At 33.9% G+C, this 25,884-nt stretch overlaps 1 protein-coding gene across 10 annotated transcripts in view; it reads left to right on the top strand.

Annotated features, from left to right (window-relative positions):
* DGKB (diacylglycerol kinase beta) overlaps positions 1-25,884 on the top strand; it is a 343,763-nt gene that overhangs the window by 37,770 nt on the left and 280,109 nt on the right. For 8 of the 10 annotated variants that reach the window (XM_046937764.1, XM_046937770.1, XM_046937765.1 and 5 more), the window contains exons 3-4: positions 20,599-20,675; positions 24,767-24,787. In XM_046937764.1, the coding sequence (XP_046793720.1) occupies positions 20,599-20,675; positions 24,767-24,787 (98 nt within the window). The remainder of the gene's footprint in view (positions 1-20,598; positions 20,676-24,766; positions 24,788-25,884) is intronic. The other 2 variants (XM_046937766.1, XM_046937763.1) reach the window with 1 other exon arrangement.

Below are 25,884 nucleotides of genomic sequence, written 5' to 3'. Positions count from 1 at the left end.
GATTGTCAGGGCTCTAGCCCTGTCACTACTAACAGGCTTGTGTTAGAGATGCTTCTTAGATGCATCTTAGAGATGCTGATAGATCCACCATTCTTAATATAGTCAGACTCCCGGGTGCTGGCTTTTGTTGCAGTAGAAGGAAATGGTGCACCAATGATGATTTGTTTCTGTTTTCAAGGGTATCTTTGAAAGAAACAAATTTAAAGTGTTCCTATGAAGTCCAAACAAATCCTAGTTCTCAAGTTTCTGTGGAAGTGAAATCCATGGAATGCAGTGACTTGTGGTGGCACATCCTTTCTAGAATCCTGAAATGCAAATAGTGTCAACTCACCTTGGTTTCTGTTTTCTTTGACAAAAAATAATGATTTCTTTCTAAAATAGAAGCTAAAAAGATAAACCCTGGCTGTCATTAAGACTCATTGTTGCAGCATCAGCTTTTACTGGTTTTAAACATACATTGTGGTTATTACAAATATGACATACAGTCAGAAAGTTACCGAATGTGTATTTATACACTGTAAAATGTGTAAACATTGATTATGCCTTTGTTGTATTTCCTGTGTTTCTATGTATCTTCCATATTTATTTTCATTATGGTTTTGTTGTTTCTATGGACATTTGCATGTAAACAGTGAGAATCTTTTGTTTCTTAGAAGTTTGTCTGTTCCTATTGCTTATTTCCTATTACAAAGATTTGGGGGATAATTCATTTGGTTGCTGTGGAAATGGCTCTGATGTCACAAACAGGATTCTAGTTTACCAAGCCCTGAAAAAACAAAGAGTGGAGAATGAACTAATTATGGAGTCATGTGGCTGAATCTCAGCTCTCAGTAAAAGCATGTATTTTTAGTCCTTGTGCTGTACAAAAGCGTGAAAGTATAAATGATTACAATCCATGACTCATCAGGCGGACTGAAAAAGTAGCTTTATGAGAGGGGATAATCCCTCTTTGCTTTTATGGAATTAAAATTCAAAGAACCAGAAGACTATGGGGCTTCCCTCAGCCCAGCGAAGCATTATGCCTACAAAAGAAGGGGAGAGCAGCATATACACTGAAAAAAAATCATACATTGTTGTTATTGTTATTGCTTATGCTGTTCTGCCTTTTATGGATTTCTGATTGAAGAAGTCAAAGCATTCTTCTCCATTTCTCTTGAAAATAGGAGAAAAGTTGCTATTGATGATTCAAAATCTAAGATAGAATCTTCTATTAAAAAAACAAAACAACTAGACTTATGGCTTCCTAATTGTGTCTCTCAATCTCTCTCCCTGTGCATTCTGCTGGGGATGAAGAGCTCTGGGCTGCATTTCTCTCAGTTGTTTTCTGCTAATTAAAGAAGCAAAACTGGATGTTAAATGTGCTTGTAATTATGTATGTTTTCATTGTTGGTTTTTTTTTTTTAAGCACTGAAAATATGTTGCATTTTTGTGTGGCCTTGGAGCATTATTACTGAGTGTTATGGAGTATCACTGCATGGTTTTATATTTGCATTGCAGAATTTAATAGCCTTTCGAGGACATTATTGACTACAACATTTGTTTTTAGAAACCTCAAGTTTAGTGGGGTTTATAATGTATTATTTTATTAAAGCTTGTGTGGAATACTGAGGAAGGAACTTGTGATTAAATTCCAATATAACATTTTTTTCAAAGTTTCTGAGAATAAGAATTCTTAATTTTATTTTTGAAACGATGATTATAAACAATTTGCACTCTCAAGGCACTCCAACTAATTGTAGCAGTAATTATAGTTATTGATAACAAATTTGTTTTGAAGAGTGTATTTCCTAAAATTTATTAAATAGCCTAGTAATAGATCAGATGTTTTCATGCATGAAGGCATTCTGAATAATATTAATAATTTATTAGACGTTTATTCATTTTAACAGAGGACTAGTTCTGCATTTAATACTTTATTTATGCTTGGAAGTCACTCCAGTGGGGGGTGTGGGGGGAACAGAATCTATCATCCCTATCTGTATCAGAACAGATTATTGACATCAGTGCTTTGGAAGTAAGAAGATACTGTATAAAATATACAGGTTCTTGTACAATAGAGGTTGAAATGAATGGAAGGAAACAGTGAAAATTTTAGACAGTTGTGGAAGGAGACGGGAACACTCAGTTTATGTACTGAGTGTATGTCTGAGAAGTTCATTGAAGAGAGATCCTTCAGTGCTGAATAGGCACTTAGAGTTGAAAAAATTATTAAGTGATACTAGAGATGATGAAAGGGAGCTGAAGAGATGCAATGAAAATGAGTCAGCAGCAAGAAACATGGAAGATCAGAGCAGCCAGAGTGCTAAATTACACAAATTTGATTCTCAAGTACATTACTGTAGTTTCAGGCTGAAGTTTCAAAGATATGGTGACTATACTATTTTAGCAGCATGAACATAGGACAATTCAGAATTCCTGTGGTTAAGAAGAAACCCTGAAGAGGTGAGAAAATTATTGAAAGAGTTGAAAATTCGAGCCATGGGGGGGAAAAAAAGACAAAAGTTTCAGCCCACCATTTTTGATAGATCAAATTCTATGGATCTGTGCTAATACAGCATTGCATTGAGTGAGTTAAGGAAAGGAATAGAACAGATCTCAGAATGGAATGATTGGGACAAAATGAAAATAGGTTTTTAAAGACTCAGATTGGTAAAGGGGAGCCAAAACAAAGCTCTATACCAAAAAGCTTAATTTTGGATTTTTTTTATTTGATGTTTGGGTGTTTGGCCATACAAATGATAATTATTTTTTAATGAAAAACAAATTGGGAGACTGAGAGAAATGACCTAGGACAGGTGGAAGAGAATTCAAGTAGACTGCTAGTGGCTAGCCAAGTTTTATCTTGTATCAATAATTTAAAATACTCCATACAAGCCTGTTTTCTGTAGAGAGCCCTGTAGGAGTTTTTTTATGAATAATTATTAAAATTGTGAAAATGTTCTAAAATAGTAGTATTTTAGAACATTTAGAATTCGTATTTAGAATTCGAATTCTGAAGTTTGACTACTTATTAAGCTAATTTTGGCTGAGAGTGAGTCCAAGTAAGTGCTCAAGCTGTAACTTGAAATAAGTCATTTGCATTCCCTTTGGGATCCTCTTATGTAATAAATCAAAAATTATTATTCATTCAGAATTATTTTAGTACATAAGTTGTAAGTTAATTAGGAATTAGATAATAGGGAAAGGAATAATGACCTATTTGTTTTAAATCTAGAAACATATTTTTTATATTTTGCTTTAGACTCGGTGGGTATTGGCACACTGCTCTTCAAGTTCAAACTCATTTTTGCAGTCTTTCTAACATGCAGTACCTCCAGGGATAGTCATGATACCTCCAAACAATGTCTGAGGTGACCACATATTTTAAAATTATTAGTACCTTAAGAGGATTCTGGGAGTTTGGTGGATCCATAGAAAGAATGACAATTGTAATGAAATGGTCCCAAATTGTACAAAAGCAACTTTCTGAAGTATTACCTAGTGTAACTATATTCTTAAATTAAAGCACACACTAAATTTTTTTTTTTAGGTTTCAATAAATAAGTGCCAGAGAAGCAGTGGCTTCTAATAGTACTCTAGAGATGAAATGACTGACTGTACAGGAGGACCACTGAGCTGTTGTGCAAATTGCAAGCTCTCCAAGGCAGGCTCTGCCCTTAAGACAAATACTTTGCAGCGCTGTCTACACAATGGGAGCTTAATCTGTTAATACTGCAATTATATAATTTTGTCACATCAAAAGTACTTTAAATTTCTTTGCTTTAAATTTCTTGGTTTTCTTCCCACTAATAGCTTTCATAAGAACCAGAGTTTCTTATTTTTCTCTTTTTCCAACCCTGTTTTTTTAGCTACCCAGAAAACCCATGTAGTGTCTTGGGCTTACAGAAATAACGAAATGATCCAATAAATAATCCAGCTATCTTTACAGCTTAGCATCCTGTCCCTGGGAGACTTTGAAAAGTTCTGTAAGAGTTGCAGGCACAAATACGTTAATATGTGTTCAGGGTCTATTTTAATGTTAAAAACCAGTACTAAATTTTGCATAATTCAACACAGTGGCTGCCTAACAATCACATCTCCATTTTATTATTTCAGTGGAAACTAGCAATATGGCCTTTGCACTATGGAAAATCTTTGGCTTGAAGCTGAGTCAGTCAGACTTCCTTGAGTATTGTGTTCCTTCTTTTAAAAAGTTGCACTTTTAACAGCATAGGTTAACAAATGAAGAATGTATGATATTGCTGTGATTTTATATGTTAAACTTTACATCTTTTATTGAATGCAGTGTTGCTCCTTTCCGTGTCACATCCTTTTGTTTCCCCATATAAGTCATGCAGTTCAGGCAGTGATGCACTGAATCTCAGTTCATATGGGCTTTCTTCCAATGATAAGTTTGCATTTACTTGCTGATGGCTGTTGCACAAACAATGGTGCCAGAGAGAGTTGGTACATGTAGTGTTCTCAGGTGGTGAACAGACTCAGTTAGGCTTTTTAATTGTGATTAGTCTTGTGTGTAGTTGAGATTTTTTTTTCCAAGTTTTTCTCTTATTCCGACTGCTAATATATTACTATGAACTTATCTTTAATAGCATTTTAGTGCTTAGGCCAAACTTCTTACAGACTACATACCCATACCTCTATATCTTTAAAAATATAGTGGTAATAAAAATAATAAAGCCATATCCCCACAGTTCTCACCTTAAAAGGGTAAGAATCTGCTATGCCTTACAGATTGTCAAGCATTTCTGAGGATTTGAATTTTGCATTGTTTTACTAAATGCTTGTGTATCTGCTCAGTCTTTTCCACAAACATTGTCTTGATGCCCTATTCTTCTTTGACAATTGAATTCTATGTTATTTTCTTTGTAATTCTGTGAAAGAAATGAATTATATTCCCGATTTCTCCCACTTGTTTAGTTATTACAGGAAAAAAAAATAGTTATTCCTGTTTGAAACAAACAAACAAGAAAACCTACTCTTCTCTTTCAAAAAGGGAAAAAGAAACAAAATCCTATTTCAATGTAGATTTTTGTTAATTATGTATTTTTCTTTTTGTAATCAGCTTTTAGTCTTTGTAGAGTTTATGCAGCACATCAGTCTCATCTTAAATCTTTCATGAAACAATACTTAACCAGGAGGGATTCTCACTTCTACTGATCTTTTGGCTGTCAATAATAGTCTTCCATATAATTATGAAAGATTGATTTACTTAACATACATACTTCATTCAAAGCTAGATTGTTACTATTTTTATTTATTTTTACTATAGATACTTGGTTCTAAATAAAGTTATAGTAGCATAGGGTGAGTAATTTCAGCGATGGATGAAACTTTTTGAAACTGGGTGCTACACTGTGCCAGAAGACATACTTAGCTTTTCAGTTTGCTATCACAGCTATCTGGGATTTCTTAAACTTCTGTTTTGGTTGACATAAAGTTTATTTATTTATTTTTGGATGCAGTTGGACTAGTGATTCAGATAGTCATTTTAAGGGAATGTGAAAGATTCTGGTCCATCTCCATTTTCAGGTCTGGAAATTCAAATCGTATTTTACAACTTTGTAATCATTTTGTACAAGTCTGGTTTTGGACTTGTTTGTTTTTATTAAAAAAAAAAAAAAGAGAGAGAAAATTCATCTAGAATCCTCCAGACTCATAATTTATTTATTTTTACACACAGTTAATTACTGCAGGAAATGCATTGTTGTTCTCTCTGAAATTAACTTATTATCAGTATTTCTTCTAAAGAGACAATCTCATTTCATTTTATTACTCTTCTCTATCTTTTGATCATAGAGAACACTGCAGCTTTTAAAATGACATGGATCCTTTCCCTTAAGAAATGATGCCAAAACATGGAAAAAGTGAACAAGGAGACAGATTTTACTAGCTGCTTGTTTAAATTAAAAAGATTGTGAGTATCCAGCCTGTATAATAACCATCAGGAGTAAAATACAGTTAGGAGGCACAGGTGAAAAAGACAATGGCAGATAAGAAGGTTGCAGGATTTTGGATAAAACAGAATGAAAACATTGGCGAAGAGGAAAGGTTACCGGTAGGCAAGGTAATATGCATGAAAATATCAAGTTTTTTTTTTTTTTTTTTTTTGAGATTTGGAATAGAGACAGCTTTAGAGCCAGGGCAAAGGTAAGGTGAGAATAAAAAAACACGCATACGCTATTCCTGGAATTGAGGGATTTGCTTTCTGTATTCTCAAAAAGGGAAGGAGTAATACTGTATAAACTTTATTCAGTTATGTCCTAACTCACATGAAATCTTTTTAACAACTGAAATGATAGCTGTTCCCTTCAAAGTTGGACAGAAGTCAATTCTTGAGCTTTGCAAAGTACTCATAGGGCACACAGCAGGCTGAATACAAAGCCTTCATTCTGATTTTCCAGCTTTTACATGGTTAGAATTAACTCCATATGATACACATTGTTGTATTTGTGATTAAAGTTTCCAAGGAATTACTTGGATTCTGATAACAAGAAAACTGTATTTTCTGTACTCAGAGTGAACGGCAGCCATGCTGCCCTGCAGAGCTTTGGAGTAGCTTCTGCTGCCTGCAGGCTGTCAGCTGCCTGGTTCACACTCCCAGCAGCAGCTGGCAGCTATTTCCCTTCTACTGCCTTTCAGACAGGCGTTTCCATTTCCTCCCATCCCCTGCCAGGATTCCTGTCCTCCCATCTTGCAGAAGTGCATGTTCAGTCCCTACTCGAGCAGTTCTCCACTTCTGCTTAAGGTCTTTACTCTGACCCAACTTGGCAAGGTGATGAATGAAACTGAGAGCCCGTATCATTCCAAAACACTGTGCATATCTGTGTTTTGGACCCTGACTTGGATCATCTTACAGGAATAAAAGGCTGCTTGGGCATTTCCCAGGGAAACATTTATGTTTGTGCTGCACCTTGCAGTGTGGTGTAATGATTCCTAAGCTATAAACCAGCGCTAAACTCCCACCAAGTGCAGCTAGAGACTATTTTCAGATTATTTTGGGAGCTCTAGGATTCCTTTGGTGCCCAATTCAAGTCAATCAGGGTAGCTTTACACAATAGTACCACTTGTGGGCATACAGAACAGAAAATTATTTTCATAAAACAAAATGTGATATTCCTTTTGAAACATTTCATTTGGACGTTTGCAGAATTAAATATATCAGTATTTTATTTAAAAAAAAGTAAAATTCAATTGTCAAAGGTACACTATGAATATTAACTTCATTGGGATTTGTTATCTACTGAAGTATTTAGGATATTTTGTTATAAAACATAAAATTTCTAATAATTTTTTTTTCAGGTTGTTTGGATGGGGCAAAAGCAAGTAGTTTGCACAGTCTCAAAATAAATGCAACATTTTAGTATAAGTAAAATCAACAAATTTTTGATTTAGAAGATTTGTTTGAAGCTACGTAAGGAAATCAATTTCAACCGTTACTTACTTGTCTAAAATAATTCACCTTATTATCTAGCCATTTTATTTGTATTCATATCATGTCTTTTTTTCTTTGGATTTAGAGTTTGTTAGAATGTGCAGTAAAGGAGTGTAAATCACATGTTCTTCATTTTAGTGTGACTTACAGATTATCTGAGTGGTTATCTGTGAGTGACATCAAGCTTGAGGTATTCAGACAAGGATGTGGCATATTTCTTAATGGTGCCGAGGACTGTGCGTCATGATTTTTAGGAGACCGAGTCTTTATTACATGACTTATCTCGAAGCGATGATCTCAGACACTGAAAGGCAGTAAGTCATTTACTCTCTGTCATTTTCTTAATGCACAGTCTGGGATAAGCTCTATTTTACTAAGTGCACACAGTGTTAGAAAAGTGTTTAAACAGAAATAAGTCAAATCTTAGACATTTCGGCAAAAATGTGGCTATGCTTTTCTTATGTGCCTAAAAAGAGACTCTATCTGAGCTAACCTCTGAGCTAACCATTTCCTTTTTTTTTTTTTTTTTTTTTTTTTTTGTTACTGAGAAAAGAAACAGGAACATTAGGGGGTTGGGGCTACAGAAAAAATGGAAATAGCTTAGCTTGGATCATTGTAAATGCTGAGCAGAAATGGCCTATCCTATATTTGCTATTAATTTTATTTTTGGGGAAACATTATCTGCTAAATCATATTCAATTAATTATGTTTACAGTTGTTTTGTTCAAGTTTGCCTACTCATTGGTATTTAAAACATTGTAGTTTCTATTGAAGCATGGTGCCATAGCTTAAGGAAAACCATTTACTTATCTTCTTCTCAGCTCATCCCCAGATGCTAGATTGTCTTTCCTTGAGATAAAACATCTCAATATATGTCTTAGATCTTTTTATACTATACTGTCTACTGTGTACAGCACTTACTGCATGCCTGGCAGGCTTCAGGACTTCCAATGCTGTATTTGTGGTTTTTATTTTCTCCCTCCCAAGAGTAGATTCATTGGATTAAAATGTCCTAGAATAACCTTTATACAACAGAAATATTGGAATTTATTGCTCTTGTATTTCTAAAATTAAGTATAAAACAGACTCCAGCTTAGGAAGAATAGGAAAAATCAAAGAGGTCTTTTTCATCAACCCTTGACAAGGCTCCTAGGCAGCTCTGAAGTCCATGAAGTCTAATTGTTTTTGTCTTTTCTTTGCTGTCTCCACTGTCCTATACTAAATCTATCAATTACTCCCCCTCCCCCCACTCCCCCCGGAGCAAGGCAATATATTTCTAATAAGCTTGATCCCCACAAGCAGCTGACAGATTATTTGCATTGCATTTACTTGGAATACAACTCCCTTTTAATTCTTCTGTTCTCCATTTTTCTAAGTGAATTTATGGCAAACCATCCTATTGTTTCCTCTTCTTTTCTTAAAACAAACTATTTTATTAAATTAATTATTATTAAATATTAATTATTACATCAGGCCTACAGGGCAGCCTGCATGTTGAGCTGAAAGTTAATGATGAATACAAAAACTTGGCAAAAGTTAACCTTTTGCTTGTGACTATAATTTCCTGTTTCTGAATGCTCTAGTATTGACTTCTTAAGTGTTTTATTCAGACATAGAGTATTTGATGACATATTTGTATTTGTACAGTATTCGCTATGATCTTTTTTCTGGAAAGGAAGTCATCAGTTTAGATTATCAAAAGAATGTTAAGATCTCTTGAAACTTAAATAGAATCTCATCATTTTCCTAGGTTTTTTTTATGTCTTTATAATTGAGATAGCCCTGCGAAGAGGTTTTTCTCTTAAGATATATTAGTTACTCTTCTTTTCAGCATTATGAGGGAGAAAAAGAAGAGAAGGTAAAAGAAAGGAAGACTGTCAGAACAACTGTTTTTTCTTCTTACCTTTTCTGTGTTGTTTTTTGAAGTCTGATTTGCCTCTATCTTTCCCTCTCCCCAAACTCTATTTGTCTTCTGTTCCTTTTATCCTTTGGTGTGACCAACCCTTCATCCTTTCATTCTCTTCTTATTTCTCCTGTCAGATCATCTTTGCTGAAATTATCTTGATCTTAACATGCTCTGGATGGTATCTCTGTAAATCTTGTGAACTGATTCATTTATAATTAAATAAATAAGCCTGTCCTCTGTGAGTGTACTGTGTCAGAATGGATTAGAAAGGGATATAAATTTGAATGCTGGAACCTGGGAGAGTTCTTAGTTCATTGCAACAGCAATGACTTTTGTGTATGGCAACATTAAGATGATGAATGCCTGTGTCACGTTACTGGTATTTTGTTACATATTAAGTACTCTGTATGTTTTACAGAATTAACTAGGTCAAGTAACGTAATGTTTTAATAATCTTTATGTTTTCAGGCTGACTGTTCATAAAACATTCCTACAGGCTTGTATTGTTTATATCAATCTTACATTAAATTTATCTTTGAAATATACATTAGGTTTCTCTTGGGGTCACATCTTTGTAGTTTGAAACATGGCAGAGAGAAAAGATTCTTGAGCAAATTTATTTGTTTGTATGCTTCCTATTTTTTTTCCCTCATCCGTACTATTATAGATTGGAAAGGTAAGTGACTACTGCTCTAAATGTACTTTGATTATTGACATAAGCATAGGAACAGTGAAAAGACCTAATCAAAGCTGGGGAAATAGCAGGAATTTGGAAATCAACTTTGATAACAAAATACTTGAGCTTATCACTAAAAGATGTTCTAACCACAGTGACAGATAAATAACAAGAATTACTTTATAAAAACTAGCAATTTAGTCAGTGTAGTGTTTGTCCATAGTGAACATTCATTTGTAGTGGTCCTTTATATGAAATAAATCAGTGAAGTATATGTTTTTTGAGATATTTCTCTATACACTATGCCATGTTATAATAGACCTGCCATAGGGCTGCTTGATCCTCTGGAAAAGGAAGAAATTAAAAGTTACATGATAAGTAAGCAGAAGTTAAGCTCAGAGTATGTTCATGTTACAGTCATGTTCTGATTGTGTTTCACACAGCAGTGAGTTTAATTTAGCTACCTTTGATACCTCAAGTATAAGACTTAGCTTTTCACCTTTGGAAGTTAAGGCAGGTTAAGCCAGTGGTTTTATTAGTCTTGCTCACTAAAATTTATATATACATTTGTATACATGTAAATAATATGTATATATTATGTACATATATGTATATGAAGGAGAGACTAAAACAGTCAAGATGTTCTTTGACAGACTGTAACCTGTGGTAAGAACATGCCTCAATGGCTACAGTCTGAGCAATATGACTTGGTATATGACTTGTGTGATACTGCATAAGTGTTTTAAAGAAGGAGTTTGGACTCCCTTTCTACCTTCCCTTATAGTAAGTATGAATTTGGGTGTACATACAGATTCATTTTTAGGAAAATACTATTTTGACCTTTTTGGTATAAATAGTTCAGTACAGTTTCATAGTTGGCAATTTTCATTCTCTTATGAACCTATAAATGGATGTCAGAAATTTCTTTCTAGAGAATACTGAGTAGTGTTCTGTTCAGTTTTTCTGCTTTAATTCATATTGTAGCAGTGCATGTTTTACGCTAATGAGTTATTTTTGAATCTTGATTTGTAATTAAGAGGTGCTTATACTATATAAATATTGTAATTCATAGAGGTTTGCTTTACCCTTCATTCAGTTAAACAGTGTGCGTTTGTGGTGTAAAGTATGTTCTTCCCTGACCATTTAATGTTTGCTGTGTGTTGTTTTTTTTTTGTTTGTTTGTTTGTTGTTGCTGTTGATTTTTTTTTCCTAGAATGTCATCATATAGATTTTTTTTTCTATATAGTCAATGATTAAACTTCTTTTGTAATTACTAGTTTTGGCTTACATTATTTGTTTACATTTGCTTATTCACTGTGATATATTTATTTAACCAGCCATCCTTAGTGATTTAGTCTGGGTCCGTAGTACCTCTCAGTCTTTCCCAAGACAATGCTGTTTGAAAATAGAGCTATTGTCCCTATGGCTGTGATTTGCTGGAAGCAATTTGTTTTGCATTACCCAAAAATAAAATATGATCATACTTTCAAAAACACGGTAGTAGGGTCATAGGACTGGTAAAATGAATTTTGAAACAAACAAAAAAAAAGATCTTATGCTCTGCTAATGAGTTGAGAATTAAAAAATGTTTGAGTATGTATTTATTCTTTTTTCTTTATTTTATTAGTGGAATAGGAAAGTCCATAAAATGATAGCAGAAAAAAAAATAAAGCTTAAGAGAGCAAACAGGCTTTGACTCCTAAGCTTCTAGATGGCAAGTAATTCAAGTAGTTTGTTACTAAACTGCTGAAACTATAGTTAACGTGGTTATTGCTTAAAATGTTTAGAGAGCTCTGTAGACTTGCATAAGGGATCTACTTATCTGAATAATGCTCTTACAACACTTTGTCTGGGAAATGCATGAAAATGTTGTTTAAATAGCCCTTGTAATAGGGTTTTAGACTGCCTTTACTAGTGGACTATGTTACAAGCTTTTATTCTTGCTTGCTGTCTTCTTGGCAAAAAAAAAAAAAAAAAAAAAAAAAAAAAAATTGTTTTATCATTGTCCAGTGAGCTAACTTAAAGAACAGGTAGTGATTTGTTCTATCTGAGCCTTTGTATTAGTCTGGAAAGGTGGAAAATGTATATTTAGTGAAATTTAGAGATGTATATTTAGTCTAATCTATATGTACTGAAAAGGAAAGGAACTGAGATGCACCAAGCAAGAATCAGCATAAACTGATCATGTGAGCTTTTCTTCTCCTGAAGTCCATGCATATTTCCTCTCTCTTGTACTTTGTTTTAGTGTTGTCTATTATGATTAATGATGTCCATGAAGACTCTTCAGAAATTGATATAAACTAGTTAGTTAATAGGAAAAACTATTTAATGTTGATAAAAAGAAGACTTAATCTGTCAGCTTTGGAAAAGATGTGTTTAACTGAACTGAACAGAGAGCTGGCATGGATGGAAACAGTAATTTTTAAGTTTTGAACTTCACAACTATAAGACTTAGAAGTGTGTTTAAAATATATTTGTTTCTCAGAGCATGAACATAAAACAGATATCCAAGAACAGGTTTACAATGGCAATTGTAAGATAAATGAGCATATATTAACCTTAGTTAATGTGTGAAGGTAAAATATAAACATTGAGTTTCTTTATGGTAGTAATGGGAATAGGAAAATTCCCATTCTTTCTAATATATGACAAAGAGTAACTTGTAGCTCCTTAGCAAACGTATATTTTATTATACTTCAAGTCTCTGGTCATTAAGAGAATGATATTATCCAGAATTTAGTCCCAGAGGACTTTCACACTTTACTGCACATTTTGCTACCTTTTCTATTAGAATTTTAATTTCTTGTTTTAACTATTCAGTAGTACAGTTTCCTATATCCCATTAAGGTAGCAGCACGTAAACCCAATGCAATCAATTTGATTAGTAAACACTTCAGCAGTATTTGAATTCTACATTTAGTTTGCAATAACTTTACTTTTTGCCCAATTAGGAATCATTTAAGTTCTTAATAATGGGGCAAATGAGATAATACAGATACCTGGGAGCAAAATGGAGGCAAGTGGAGGTCGTTTATCTATCTCTTCTTCAGTGTTTAGACAATAAAACAATACAGGAGAATTAACAGTGAAATACTGTGTATCTATAAACAAAGAAGAATTGAGATGAACTGCTTGTCTTAATGATTTAAAGATGTCTTTATTGGGGAAAAAATGTGTTGGAGAAGATCCTAGATTTGTATGCTTTACTCATCAGTTTGTCCTGCATTGTTAACAGTTTGTATTATCTACTGTTATAACAAAACTTAGAATTAAATGTGTGCCGGTAAGTTCATTAAAATGATGTTGTCTTACTAAAACTAAAAAACAAACAGACAAAACAACAACAACAACAAAAAAAACGTAGAAGAAAAGATCACATATATTAGCTTGTATGCTTACCAAAAATGGAAGTATATTTTAGTAGAATTCCTAGAATAGGCTTAATAAAAGTTCTATCAGGGCCATTAAATGCTCTTCTCCTCATCTCTTTGTCACTTGTGCCAATTGCCACTTTTAATAGCAGATCACAGGGAATTGACGTGGCATGGAAATTTGCTCACTGTTTTGACAGAATAAATATGTTCATGTTGTGTAAATGTGTTATCAAGATTAAAAAAAAAAAAGATAAACTTGAAAGTCTGAATAAATTCTTATCATACTTGCCACTGATCCTTTTAGAATAATAATAAAATGTCTCAAAGCTGCCTTGTATCCTTCTCTGCCTGTTTCTCCTTATATTTTGCATTTCACAGATGGCATCTGTTACTAGCCTTGAAACATTTTATATATTTTTATTTTACCTTGATTTTTTTAATATATGTAGTCTGTAAAGAACATTTCTTTTTTCTTTCTCATTCACTGTCACTTGGAATCTACTGTTTCTGTGAAGGAGACATGTATGGGCACTATTGCACAACTTCTAGTTTTATCTTGTCTTTAAAAAATGCACTGCTTTGGACCAAGATTAGCATTTTTAACATCTTATGGAAAAAGGACAGATACATGTGCTTAAAAGAATCTAAAAAGCTAAATTACTGTGTTGCAAATAAGATAACATATAGAACCAAATATGCTTTGAGTGGGATCAAGCACCACTAAGAACATGAGTGTTTTGAATAAAATTTGGAAATAATAATTAACTTCATGTGCCTGAAACATATTTTTCAACTTTACCAGTTCTGTAAAAATGAAATAACTCCTTATAGGATGAGAGCCAAAACCTGTACTTCGCTTAGTTTGTTTGAACATTTGTCACACTGCTATTCTTGTAACACCATCACTTTGTATTCTTCAGTAATGTTTGAAAAGATCCAGAGAAAACTGTACTTGTGGTGTTAATTCTTCTAGTTTTATGGCCTAAGTATGCGTTTGACTTTAAAGCTTCTACTCCTACTGTTTCTCTGTTTCTAACAGAGAATTTTTACGCCAGCATCTGCAGCTCTTATTTTTGGAAAACTTTTCATTTCAATAGTAAATGCATCTTGAAATGGAAGGTGAATGCTTCAGAAACCTGAAAGACAAAACTAAATTGAGCTGGATTTTTTTTTTGTTTAAAAATTCATTCCTTATTTTAGCATTTACATTCAGAAGGTCATTTACTCTATGTTAAGAAGATTGCCTTAGGTGAAAATCTTTTGAGGTTAAAGCTAGGAAACAGTTCTGCTTCTATTTCTACAGAGCTAAAATATAATCTCAGAAATATGCTTTCAGTACATAGGATATTGAGAATTGTCACTGCATTAACCTTTAAACCTTTCATTGTAAGAGGAGGAGTAAACCATGTGATACTTTGAAATTAGAAACATGACTAAGAAAAAAGATGGTTAAAAAACAACAACACAACAATCAAAAAAAAAAAAAAAGCCAGGAGTACAAAACCATTAAACCATTTCAAGAATTGTCTGCGCTACATGGAAGAATGGAAGAACTAGATGTATATTTTAAATTATGTCTTCTAATGCAATGGATATTAATACAGCCTCATCATAAAGAAATGGATGAGGGAGGAAGGTAAAAATCCCACAAAAACAAATCCCCAACTGTGTGTTACTCTTTATACTCTTTATACCACTTAAAGTGCTTCTCCCAAATCCTTTAAAATAAAAGTACATGGTCAAAGGAGGCCAATGGTACCTTGATAAAATATGTTGCCAGTTTTGACTTACCCTCAAGCTGAGTGGGTAAAATGTGTTAGCTAGAAGTATTTCACAGGTTCCACCTTTTGTGATGTAAATTCCAGCTCTCAAGCTTGTAACTTCTATGTATATATTGGTACCGTATTAATAATTTGGCTATTGTATGTTTGGGAAATATATGTACATATGAAAAGAATGTGTATCAGTATTGAGGAACTCTATGTTCGCATTGAAGGAAGAAACCAAGAGAGCCACCATTAGGGAAAAAGTCAGGGGTAAGAACAGAATCTCAGGTTGAAATTTGTCTTGGATTATCTACAGAGCTGTAGAAAAGTTGCATTGTAATGTTTATTTTATTTCTTGTATTTTTGTGATTTTTACATTGTGGACTGTAGTGGAAATACTTAGGGCTTGAAATAGTGGTTGAGCACCTGATGGTAAGGCAGGGCCTACCCAGGGGAGCTAAGGTGCATGCAATGTGTGAGTGACTGGAGGGGGTGAAGCCAGGACGTGTAAGGATACATTGTATGTCCTGTTCAATAACACTTAAGCCATTGTTAAGATTAAACAGATAATGAGTACAAAATATAGTCATTATATGTTACAGAGAATAATTTTGGATAACAACAGAAATAAATAAACTACTGTGTCTCTAAAATGTTTATTTAAAAAACAAACAAACAAAAAACAAGTTTTCTGAAATGTATAGAGCCATTTCCCTATTTCTGCTTAAAATCAGAAATAATACGTGGTAGATTTCTAGTTAAGCTGATTTAATTCTTCCCAGCTACACAGTTTGTACTTACAGAGCTAGTTTGGGATGGAAATATATTGTCAATGACAATACTTCCTTAATTTAATGTAATAGGGAATCATTTCATCACTGTTCTTATGAGTTGGCAGGCTGTATCAGATAGCGTGAGCAGCTATAAATTAGCAGGAAATGAGAAAAGAGAAAGAAGGAGCCACAGAGTTACCTGTTGAATGTTTGTATTGGTTTTGGTACTCAAACGATGATAAAATCTGAGGACTGGAGAGATCTCCAGAGGCATTTAGTCCTTCCTGTTCTGAAGACAGGGTAGTATGGCATATTCACTACATAGATAAATATAGCTTTTCAAAGTTCAGTTTTAGAATGACTTGCAGTATTATGATTTTCTCACCATCTTGAATTTAGGATGAGGGAACACTGTCCCCATGCCCTGAGGGAACTATCAGCCCTGGCTATTGCTGACCAGCCTCCCCTGGGCTCTGAGAGCCTAAAGACCCTCTTTCAAAACCACAGGGGTTCCCTGCACCTGTTTGGACCCTGTCTGTGGTCCAGGACCCCATTTTAGCTCCTGAAACAACTCTGTTGATGTCCCAGAGACTACAAGAGGATTCCCCACAGCCCTGCCCTGCCACAGGCCTTGGAAAGATTGGCCCACCAATGGCCTCATGTCTCTCCCTCGCTTTCTGCGTCCCTGTTCACAGAGTGATTCCCACTACTTAGGGCAGTGGCCGTTCTCTAGCCTAGCCTGTGTAGCTATACAGGCCCTGGCTGCCAGACCCTGCCCTGCCAGGAGAACTGCACAATCTTGGCCCAAGGGAGCTCCTAGCCATCAGAGCACCCGAAAATACTGAACTTTGCTTTCAGAGCTGCTCTATGACGATGTCTCAGGTTGCTTCAACCTTAATTTTAATATTTGGTGGTGAAGGAATTAATTTCTCACGGTACAGTGTCAACCACCAGAACCTCCTAGCAACACAGACGTGCTGCAGGATGAAGAGTCATACTGGGAAAAACATGTTTTTACTGGAATAAACTTTTTCTATTGAGAATGAAAAATGCTGATGCATACAGCTTTGTTAGCAGGCTCAACCTTTGTCATATAAGCGCATTTGTAGACCAGCAGAGTTTTAGCTTAATCTTAGGCATAGTTTGAGCAAAGATATCTTATGGTTCTGGGCATAAAAGAATCTCTAAAGCAGAAATAAATGTTAATGTATAAATACATGCGCAAATGTATATACATACATGAACACACATTTTGATTATGTAATTGCATCCACAAAAGGAAGAAAAAGTCAGTGATGGAACAAGAATCTGTATAAGAATTGCAGTGACAAAGGAGTGTTGGGCTTTTTCCCATGCTTCCTACTGTCTTAGCTATCACGTAGGACTTTCAAATTTGGGTCATGCTTTTGAGTCATGCCATAAAATTGTATATTGAAAGATTTTTTCAATATTGTATTGTATTGTTCAAAATTGTATTGTAATATAGAAGTATAGAAAATCTCTAAAAAAATCTCTAAAACTTTGGAGCTTTTGTATATAAACTATGAAGTTGATCATTGTAAGACTCTGGATGTTTACTTGTGGTATTTTTTCAAATTATATAATCATATCTGGATTTATGAGAGAATTAATTGTAATCCAGCCATTGTTTTCTAGTGCTTATTTGCCTTTACATGTGATCTTAAAGCCACTATTTTATGCTATCGTGCCTTTTTTATCAGTCATTTATTTTTCTGTTCTTAACCTTCCCAAGAATGTTTCTGGGTGGGTGGTTGAAAGTGTAGAGAAAGTCTGTGATCTGGGCAAGTTTTCCTAATGTTTGATGTTTTCCATTTATGGGAAAAATGGTTCACTGAATTCCAATCTCAACTTAGTGTTTAATCTTCCTCATCTAAAGCTGAGTCATTTTAAAAAATGAATCATAATTTTAATGTGGGCTAAGTCTTAAATGATTTGCAAGTTGGTATGTAAATTACTCTTCAGTTATAAAGGTATCTTTGTTAGGACAGTAAGAAACTTAAAAAATCAGATACTTTGACACTTTGAATATTTCTCTGTTAAATATGCAGGTTTATTATTTCTGTTGTGTCATGATTTTGATTGTTTTGCCTTTATTCTGAAACAGTACCTTAACTCAGGTTATCTATGTACCTATTGTTTTGAAGACTTTATTTAAAAAAAAAAAAAAAAAAAAAAAATAGTGCAGTGCCCAGCTACTTTTCTCCAGTGAAGAAGTAGCTTTTTCAGTTAGCAATCTGCCACACTATGCTTAGCCTGTTTGCTACTCCTCAGACATGAGCTGGGAGAACACAGCTCACCTCCTTCCAGGAGAATTCTGACTCCTGAATCAGTTTCCCTTTTTCTCCTACCTCATTGGCTAAATCCATACAGACAGAAGAGAGGACTGAATGGCTTCCATATTTTAAGTGAATTCCCAAAGCACTGTGCTAGTTGGTAATAAAAATAATGAAATTGTAAAAATGTAAAAAAAAAAATGGTTTCATGAAATGAATTTTGCATTTTTCATTAACTGAAATTCATGGGATTTAAGCACTACAGTGATGGACTCTGTGCTATATATCTTTGCATTCTTATAGACTATTGGAATGGAACGTCTCATACAAAGAAAGTCTGTCCATGATTAAAAAAGAATGAGAGATATCTAAAGAAGTTTAAGACCATGGTCATACTGAACTTTTAATATGTGGATGGTACTTCTGAATTTTCTGAGAAATGTTAAGTTGCTGAGCTGTGCAGAGCATATGTACTTGGAGGTAACAGGTTTGCATTCGAGGTGTGTTCTTACACCACCAGTTTCCAGTGAGCGTACGTGTTATTTCAGTCAGACTAAATAATTAAAAAGGAACCCCTAGCATTGTTATTATTTCCTGGGAGGAAGCTTAGAAAAAAAAAAAAAAAAAAGAAAACTTCTCAGTTGTTTCTGTGTATAATTTCTGATAGTTTTTATTTTCCATAGAGCGTTTACTTGGCTAATTTTTCTGTCAGTGCAATTGAAAACATTGGAGTTCCTCATTTATTTATTTTTTATTGGCATAGAACGTTCCAAGATTACTTCTTACGCACAAATATGAATGACACTTGAAGATTACTTTTACTGTCATAACTTTAGGTCAACTGATTGAAGATGAAATGTTTATAATACTAGTTTGGCTGTTAGAGGCTGAGTAAGAAGAATTAGTTTTTCTGAAGAAGGTTAGCACTGTTAGGAATTGCACATGCAGAAGATTGTCCTTTGATGGTTGACTTAAAATATTGATATGTCATTCCTTTGTTGTTTAAAAAAATATCTCAATGCGTGTTAGTTTGGATACTATCCCATGAACTGAAATAATGATTGAATGACTGAACAAAAGGTTGTGAAAAATGGTTCTGTCTTGGCTGTGAAATGTATAGCACGGTGCTCGCAATAAATACAGCTCATGTCCAGAATGTGGAAATTTCTCAATTTTGCTGGGACAACCAAAGCAGAAATTACATCCACAAAACATTTTTTTGTGACAAGTACTTCAATCTTGCAATATACTGTGCTTTTTGAATGGCTGCATTAAGGTGGTATTCAGTAAAAATTTACATAGCACAAGTGTTTGATTGTAATTACAGCTGCATAGACATAATGTTCGTTTGAAGATGACAAAAATGTTATCTGGCAAAATAGAAAAATTAAGAAGCATGTTCATTATTTTTTGTTCTTATTTCCCAGTTTTTGTTTTTCTCCTTTCTGTTCAAGATTTGCTGTGGAAATAATTATCCAGCCATTATGTATACCTGTTTTCTTTTGTAATGCATCTGCTAGTTCATGATTTACTCCAATCTTACTCCCATTATGCACATTTGACCATTATGTGTTTCAAAGACAGAATTAAGTCTATTTTTATTGTTTACCAAGATATTTAGAGTGGAAAAGATGGTTATGTGTTAAGTGAATGTGAATTCAAAGGATTTATGTATTGACAGCTTATTGAATAAACTGTTGTGTTCTTTTGCAAATAGACATTTTTTTAAGAAGAACAAAAATTGGAAAAATAAAGACCTACATGCTTCTGAACTGCTGTGATGTAGCATGACTAGCCCATAACCAAAGTAATTCTGACTGACAGCTCTTAAAATATCTTGGAGGTCTGCAAAAAATGAAGTTTCAATAGCAACATTTGTTTTCTGTGATGAGTGTGCAGAAAAACATATGTATATTTTTTTATTTTTATTTTTTTAATTTTATTTTTTTTGGTGTTGTCTGGCTCCTCTATTAGTTTCTCTACTCACTGGCACCTATGCCAGATGGGATTTAGTAGCACTGTTGGGAATGAACGTTCTTGGTAGATGACTCATGTTTCAAGGACAAGAAAAGAAAAAGTCCTTGCAGACAACTATATGAGAAATATGCTGCTTAACAACAGCTAAGGCTTGGAGTAAAGAATGTTTGTTTCTGGGCTTTCTGTGTTTACTTACCATTTTTTTACAGTATTTGTTAAGAGGGTACAGTATGTTCTCATTTTCTTTATGCCCACAGCTCTCATACAGCTACAGAAAATTACTGATGCACATTCAAAAAAGCTATTAGCAGTTTTTTTGGTGTGTTCCTCTAATTACAGTTCACATTATGTAAATCAGTTTTCTGTATTTTAATTTTCTCTCTTTTCATTCTTCATCTAGATTCCACTAAGAAAATTAAGGATGTCTTAGAAGAGTTCCATGGCAGTGGTGTGTTAGCAAAATATAATCCTGAAGGGGTAATTTGTTTTCTTTCTTTAATGATTGGGAGTGGTGGGAAAAGTGTTGAGAAATGTAAAGATTTAAAATAGAAGTATTTTTATAAATCAATTGTTTGGGGGTAATTGTGTCTGTTTGGAAATAAAAATATGAATGTTTTTATAAACTAAAAGTTTATAAACATCACAGTAGACACATCTGCTTAGGAATCTACATAAACAATTTAATAACTAAAACAAAAAAAAATTAAAAATAGACCTCATAATCATAAAGGTTAATGTGCTTTCTAATTCTTTTTGATGGTTAGAGATCTTAAGAATATTATCAAATCTTAGATAAGTAAAATCTGCAAAGATATTTTTTTAAACTTGTTTTTCTTACATTGTTTCTGATAATGGGAACACCTTTGGGGCAATTTCTTTTTTTCTGGCATTATGAAACAGAGAATTCAATTGAATGTGTGTATGTATTGCCTCTACAGAGTCACTACCAAAGGAAACACGTTTTTGAGATGGAAAAAAAAAAAAAAAACAGAATGTTTCTTTTTGCAATCTCCAATTGCAATTTTTATTTGTTTAGCACATCTTAATAATGCAACTCAAAATATAGCTAAATAAAACCCTGTTTCATCAGTGTTCCTAAATATGTTTGCATTATATAGAATTCAGGAAAGAAAAATGTACTAGCCATTATGAGTGTGACTTGTACCTACATTTCTGTATACAGCTATTTTTAAGTAAGGCAGTTATAACCAATTAAATATTGAAATATTATTTTATACTTCGAACTTAACAAAATGTAGTATTGGTCATTTGAATCAGTTTCTGAATAATGTATTTTTTATTTTGGTAAAGCAGCGTGAGTTGATTTTGTAATTGATCATCTTAAATCTTCATTATTTTATTTACATAAGTTATACATTATAAAATGGTGGGAACATTTTGACCATTTGATTTAGTCTTCAATGTGACATAGGCTGTAGAACCACCTTCAATTGATTCATGTTAGAATGCAGACATATTTTTTAGGCAAAGTCTATACAATTGATTTTCAAATTCAAGGGTTTGTTCTTTTTTTACTTTTAATTTCCATTGCTTTCTTTGTGCTGTAGATGTATGTTTTAAAATGTTCTTAAATTTATTATTCAATTGTTTTTGAAATCTTCCCTTCAGTTCTTTCATCATACAATAATTTTAGTCCTGTGAAGAGTAACCTTTTAAAGTGTAAAGTCATTGTATATTTGCATGTTTAAATATGTTTTTGTTAGGTAGTACATTGTATTGTTGATATTTACTCTAAATGAAACAGTATTTAAAGTTGTGAGATTAGTCTCTTTTAACAGTTATTCCTCCAGTTTTGGAGTATGTGGAGATTGAGTCATGTGAAAAATGATCAGTCTGGGCAGAAAAGACAATTGCTCTAATTGAAGCCAGAATTTGTGCCAAACTGGAATTACTAAACACACTTTGTCCTGAGCCAATTATCTGGCTTTGTACCTTTCTTGGAGTTCCTCGTTTTACAGCTGTTTGCTTGAGTGCCCCTGCAGTGTACTGACACATTCATGGGTCATGAAAAATCACAGTACCCAAACTAGTGAGCAAGATAGGAATATGGAGGGGGCGGAGGGAATGCAAGTCAAGAAAGTTGCTGTGGTTCCACTGACCTCAGCAGGGATCAGGCTATTGACTGCTGCTGGACAGTGTTGGTCCCAAGCTATGCCCAATGGCTTTTTCGCTTTTCTGTTTAGTACTCTGACTTCAACAAGTGCAACAAAAGGAGCAAAAAAGATAGAAAATTGGTATTTTAGATCTAGTAGGATTTATTAGTTCAGGTTTTGGGTAATCAGCTACTGAACTGTGAGAAGAGTGACTGAAATTTCTTCTGCAGCTGAGTGAATATAGTCAGAACTGCCTTTGCCCAGGTGTTTCTGGGTTTTTGACATCTCTTCAACCTGCTATATGGATAATCCCTGTAGAGGATGACTTGAGAGTTGATTGTATCTGGTCAGATGAGAACTCCTGCTGCATGTGTTATTTAAACTACGCAATTTTGATCTGTAAATTAAAAAGAAGAAAAAAAGCAGAACCCACCCCTACATTATTTTAGTAGATGTGACAAAAAAATTAATGATCTTGCTGAATTAAGTGAGTTTAGCTTTTCTATTTCACATATTGTAGATAACCCTTTAAACTTATAAGCATCCTGTTTTGTTCTTGTGTTTTGTAGAGGAGAGCATCATGCTTCCTTTTTAGCTCTTTGTTTTCTAGATCCTTGTCTCATAAGCATTTTAAATATTTTTCCAATCTTGTCAGTATCGTACAAAAGGGTGGTACTAATTTTATAATAATAAACATGGAACATAGAGGTATGGCAGATTTTGCAGTGTGGCATATTTATGTACTTTAGAAAAAAATCTTAAGTTTTTAAAAACATCTTCCTTCTTAAAGGGTTGAGGATTTTATTACACTCTGTTGCTTCTTTATTGCAGGTTTTTTTGTTTGTTTTTTGTTTGTTTGTTTTAATCACAAGCTGATTTAACAGGACACAAATACCAAAAGAAAAGCTGTTCATACTTGAAGCTTGTGACCTGAAGTCATCTGGCTTGCTTTTCCATTATCTTATATCTTACTGTATGAAGGTCTTTTAGGCTTAGTGGAAGTGATGTATTTGATTACAAGAAGGTCTTCACCTACTGTAAGAATTATATTTATGCAGTTTTTACTCTCTGCTAGCTTTCATTCTAAGGTAGATTACTCAAACTTCCACATATGCTAGTGAACCTCTGCCTTCCCACCTTTTTCTATGTTGGTGTCAAATACATAATTTATGCTGGGTTTTATGCCTGATGTAGAATACACAGGTAGGTTAACAACACCCTACTGGAAAGCTGTGATCTATAAATAGTCTTTCCATCATTTGATATTTCTCTAAGCTAACTAATTTCAACCATTTCAGTTTCAGGCAAGTGCTTAGGAGGCTGACAAAAATCAGGAAATGGAGCAAGAGACTGTATCCAAGTGGGAAATAGATGCACATCATTTTTGATGGTTCTTTTGGAGTGGATCATAATTTCTTGCTTACAGACACATTTCAAGCTTTTAGGTTTAGCCAATGCAGAGAGGAGAAATGTGTACAGATGGACCTTAGCCAGACAATCATAGGTTTGAGACAGTTAGACGTAGCATGTCTGTGCTTGAATCTGGGAAGTGCTCCTGGGTGCCACAAATTGGGTCTGGATAAAAAGAATAAATACAAATGTTCAGATTGAACAGTGAAACAGAAATTTCCAAGAAGATTATTAAAGTGAGTGCATGGCACAAGGCATACTCCATGGTCTGGTCTGTCTGGGTAGGTGAAGCCTCAGGTTTAGCAAAATGATTGCAACATGGCAATAAACATCTGCCACTTTCAAAATACTTTTGCATTTTTAGAAGTAGTGAAAGTGGTTCTAAGGAGAATCTTTCTCTGGGGTCTTTCTGATTTCCCGAAGTGTTAAAGTGTTTTTTGTTTTTTTACCCCGTGAATGTTTCAAAGATATTCTTGGTGGTTTAGTAACTAAAGTTTGTCTCAATTAGTGTATTTTATGTGGAGAATATAACAATGTTTATAATTTAAGGTAGTGCTAATTAGGAAGTACTGACATCAGTTTGTGAATAAAGCAGGAAATTAGTATGGTGCCTTTATTAAAAGGAATGGATTATTAGAAACTTCTGAGACAGTGCTTACTAGTGTTTGTTATCACATTCATTTTTGATTAAATGGTTTCAATAACAACCATTCTTGGCAACAAACATTTTTTTTTTTCTTTTTCAAAGTACTCAGGGTTGAGAGAGACAAACACATTTAATTCCTTATCTTTTTCTTTGATATCTATCATTGCATGGTTAAAAGTAAATTGCTTACACTCTCTAATCAAGACTAGAATGCTGCGCTGAACCATTTACTTGACATATGCACTAATGCAAGATAATGATATTCTATCTTCTGTCTTAAGCCTGTTCATCTACATTGCTAACCTTTCAACCAAAATAGTTTTTATAATAACAAAGTCTGAGTGTTACTATGCTACATTAATGTATGTGTCTTCTTTCTTTTATTGCATGCATTACAGAAACAAGATATACTTAATCAAGTAAGTAATTTTATTTTTTTCTCCTTTTGTTATGCATAGAAGCATTATATTTTATTTTGTAGACTGCCATTGAGATGTCATTTATTAATAAATAACCACCCATGGCCATTGCATCAGTTACTAGACAAATAATTAAAGCTGAGAGCAAAGTGATTATCAATCTAACATGATGAGATTGACTTTATGGACCTTGTAAGAGAAAGGTTTAAAGAGCTGATTGCCAGCCCAAGGCTCTACTTCTGAGAAGCTTATATAGCATAAAAACAGATATAAAAATGCAATTTAAAAATACTAGGAAAGAGGGACTAGTCAAATGAACTTTTCCTATTGACCTAGTTATTCTTCCTTTGTAGCACAGAGGTGTTAAAAGGCCTCTGCTCCTTTTGGGAAAACACAAATGGAACATGACAATAACAAAAAATTCAGTCTGAAAGGATTTATCTTGTAGGAACCTCTCTCTTTCTAGTGTCGAAGGCCAGCTGAACTTTTGGAAGCATCCACTGTGCTGTTTAGGAGTTTTCCTGTTGAGAAAAGGGCTCACTTTAGATAAATGGCATTACTCTTTTAGTAAGTTGAAGGAGTTAGTGCAGTGGGTCCTGAAAGAGAAGGCAGTCTGATTAAAACACTGTTTCTAGGACCAGTCATGAGATTAATTTTACAGTTTTCACTTATAACATTGTAAAACAAACAAACATGAATGCTGTTTAAAATCAACTCACTAAACCAAACTTGGGAATTATTTTCAGAAAATCTGAATGTTATGTTGGAAAAACTTGATGACAGTATGGACAGAAAGCAAATGAGATGAAGTAGTTCAGAGCACAGTGCAATGCACCCTGAAGAGCTGAGTGTGTTAGCTGATCACAAGATGACTGCAAAGCACCACCACTGTGATTTGGTCGTGAAGAAGAGAAATACATCACTGGGACATTGCAGTAGTATTCTTATGGCCATGGGTAGTCTGAGAACAAGACAAGGCTTGTAAGAATAGGTGGTGTCTTCAGGCCAATTGAAATAAGTGTAAAACTAGTTAGACTTGAAAGCAGTTTGGAATACGTGTTAAATGAAGGTTTTTTATGCTGTCTCCTCCAGCTACA

The sequence above is a fragment of the Gallus gallus genome, chromosome 2 (assembly GCF_016699485.2).
Source record: "Gallus gallus isolate bGalGal1 chromosome 2, bGalGal1.mat.broiler.GRCg7b, whole genome shotgun sequence".
Classification (NCBI taxonomy): domain Eukaryota; kingdom Metazoa; phylum Chordata; class Aves; order Galliformes; family Phasianidae; genus Gallus; species Gallus gallus.
This window is presented reverse-complemented; position numbering and strand designations above follow the sequence as displayed.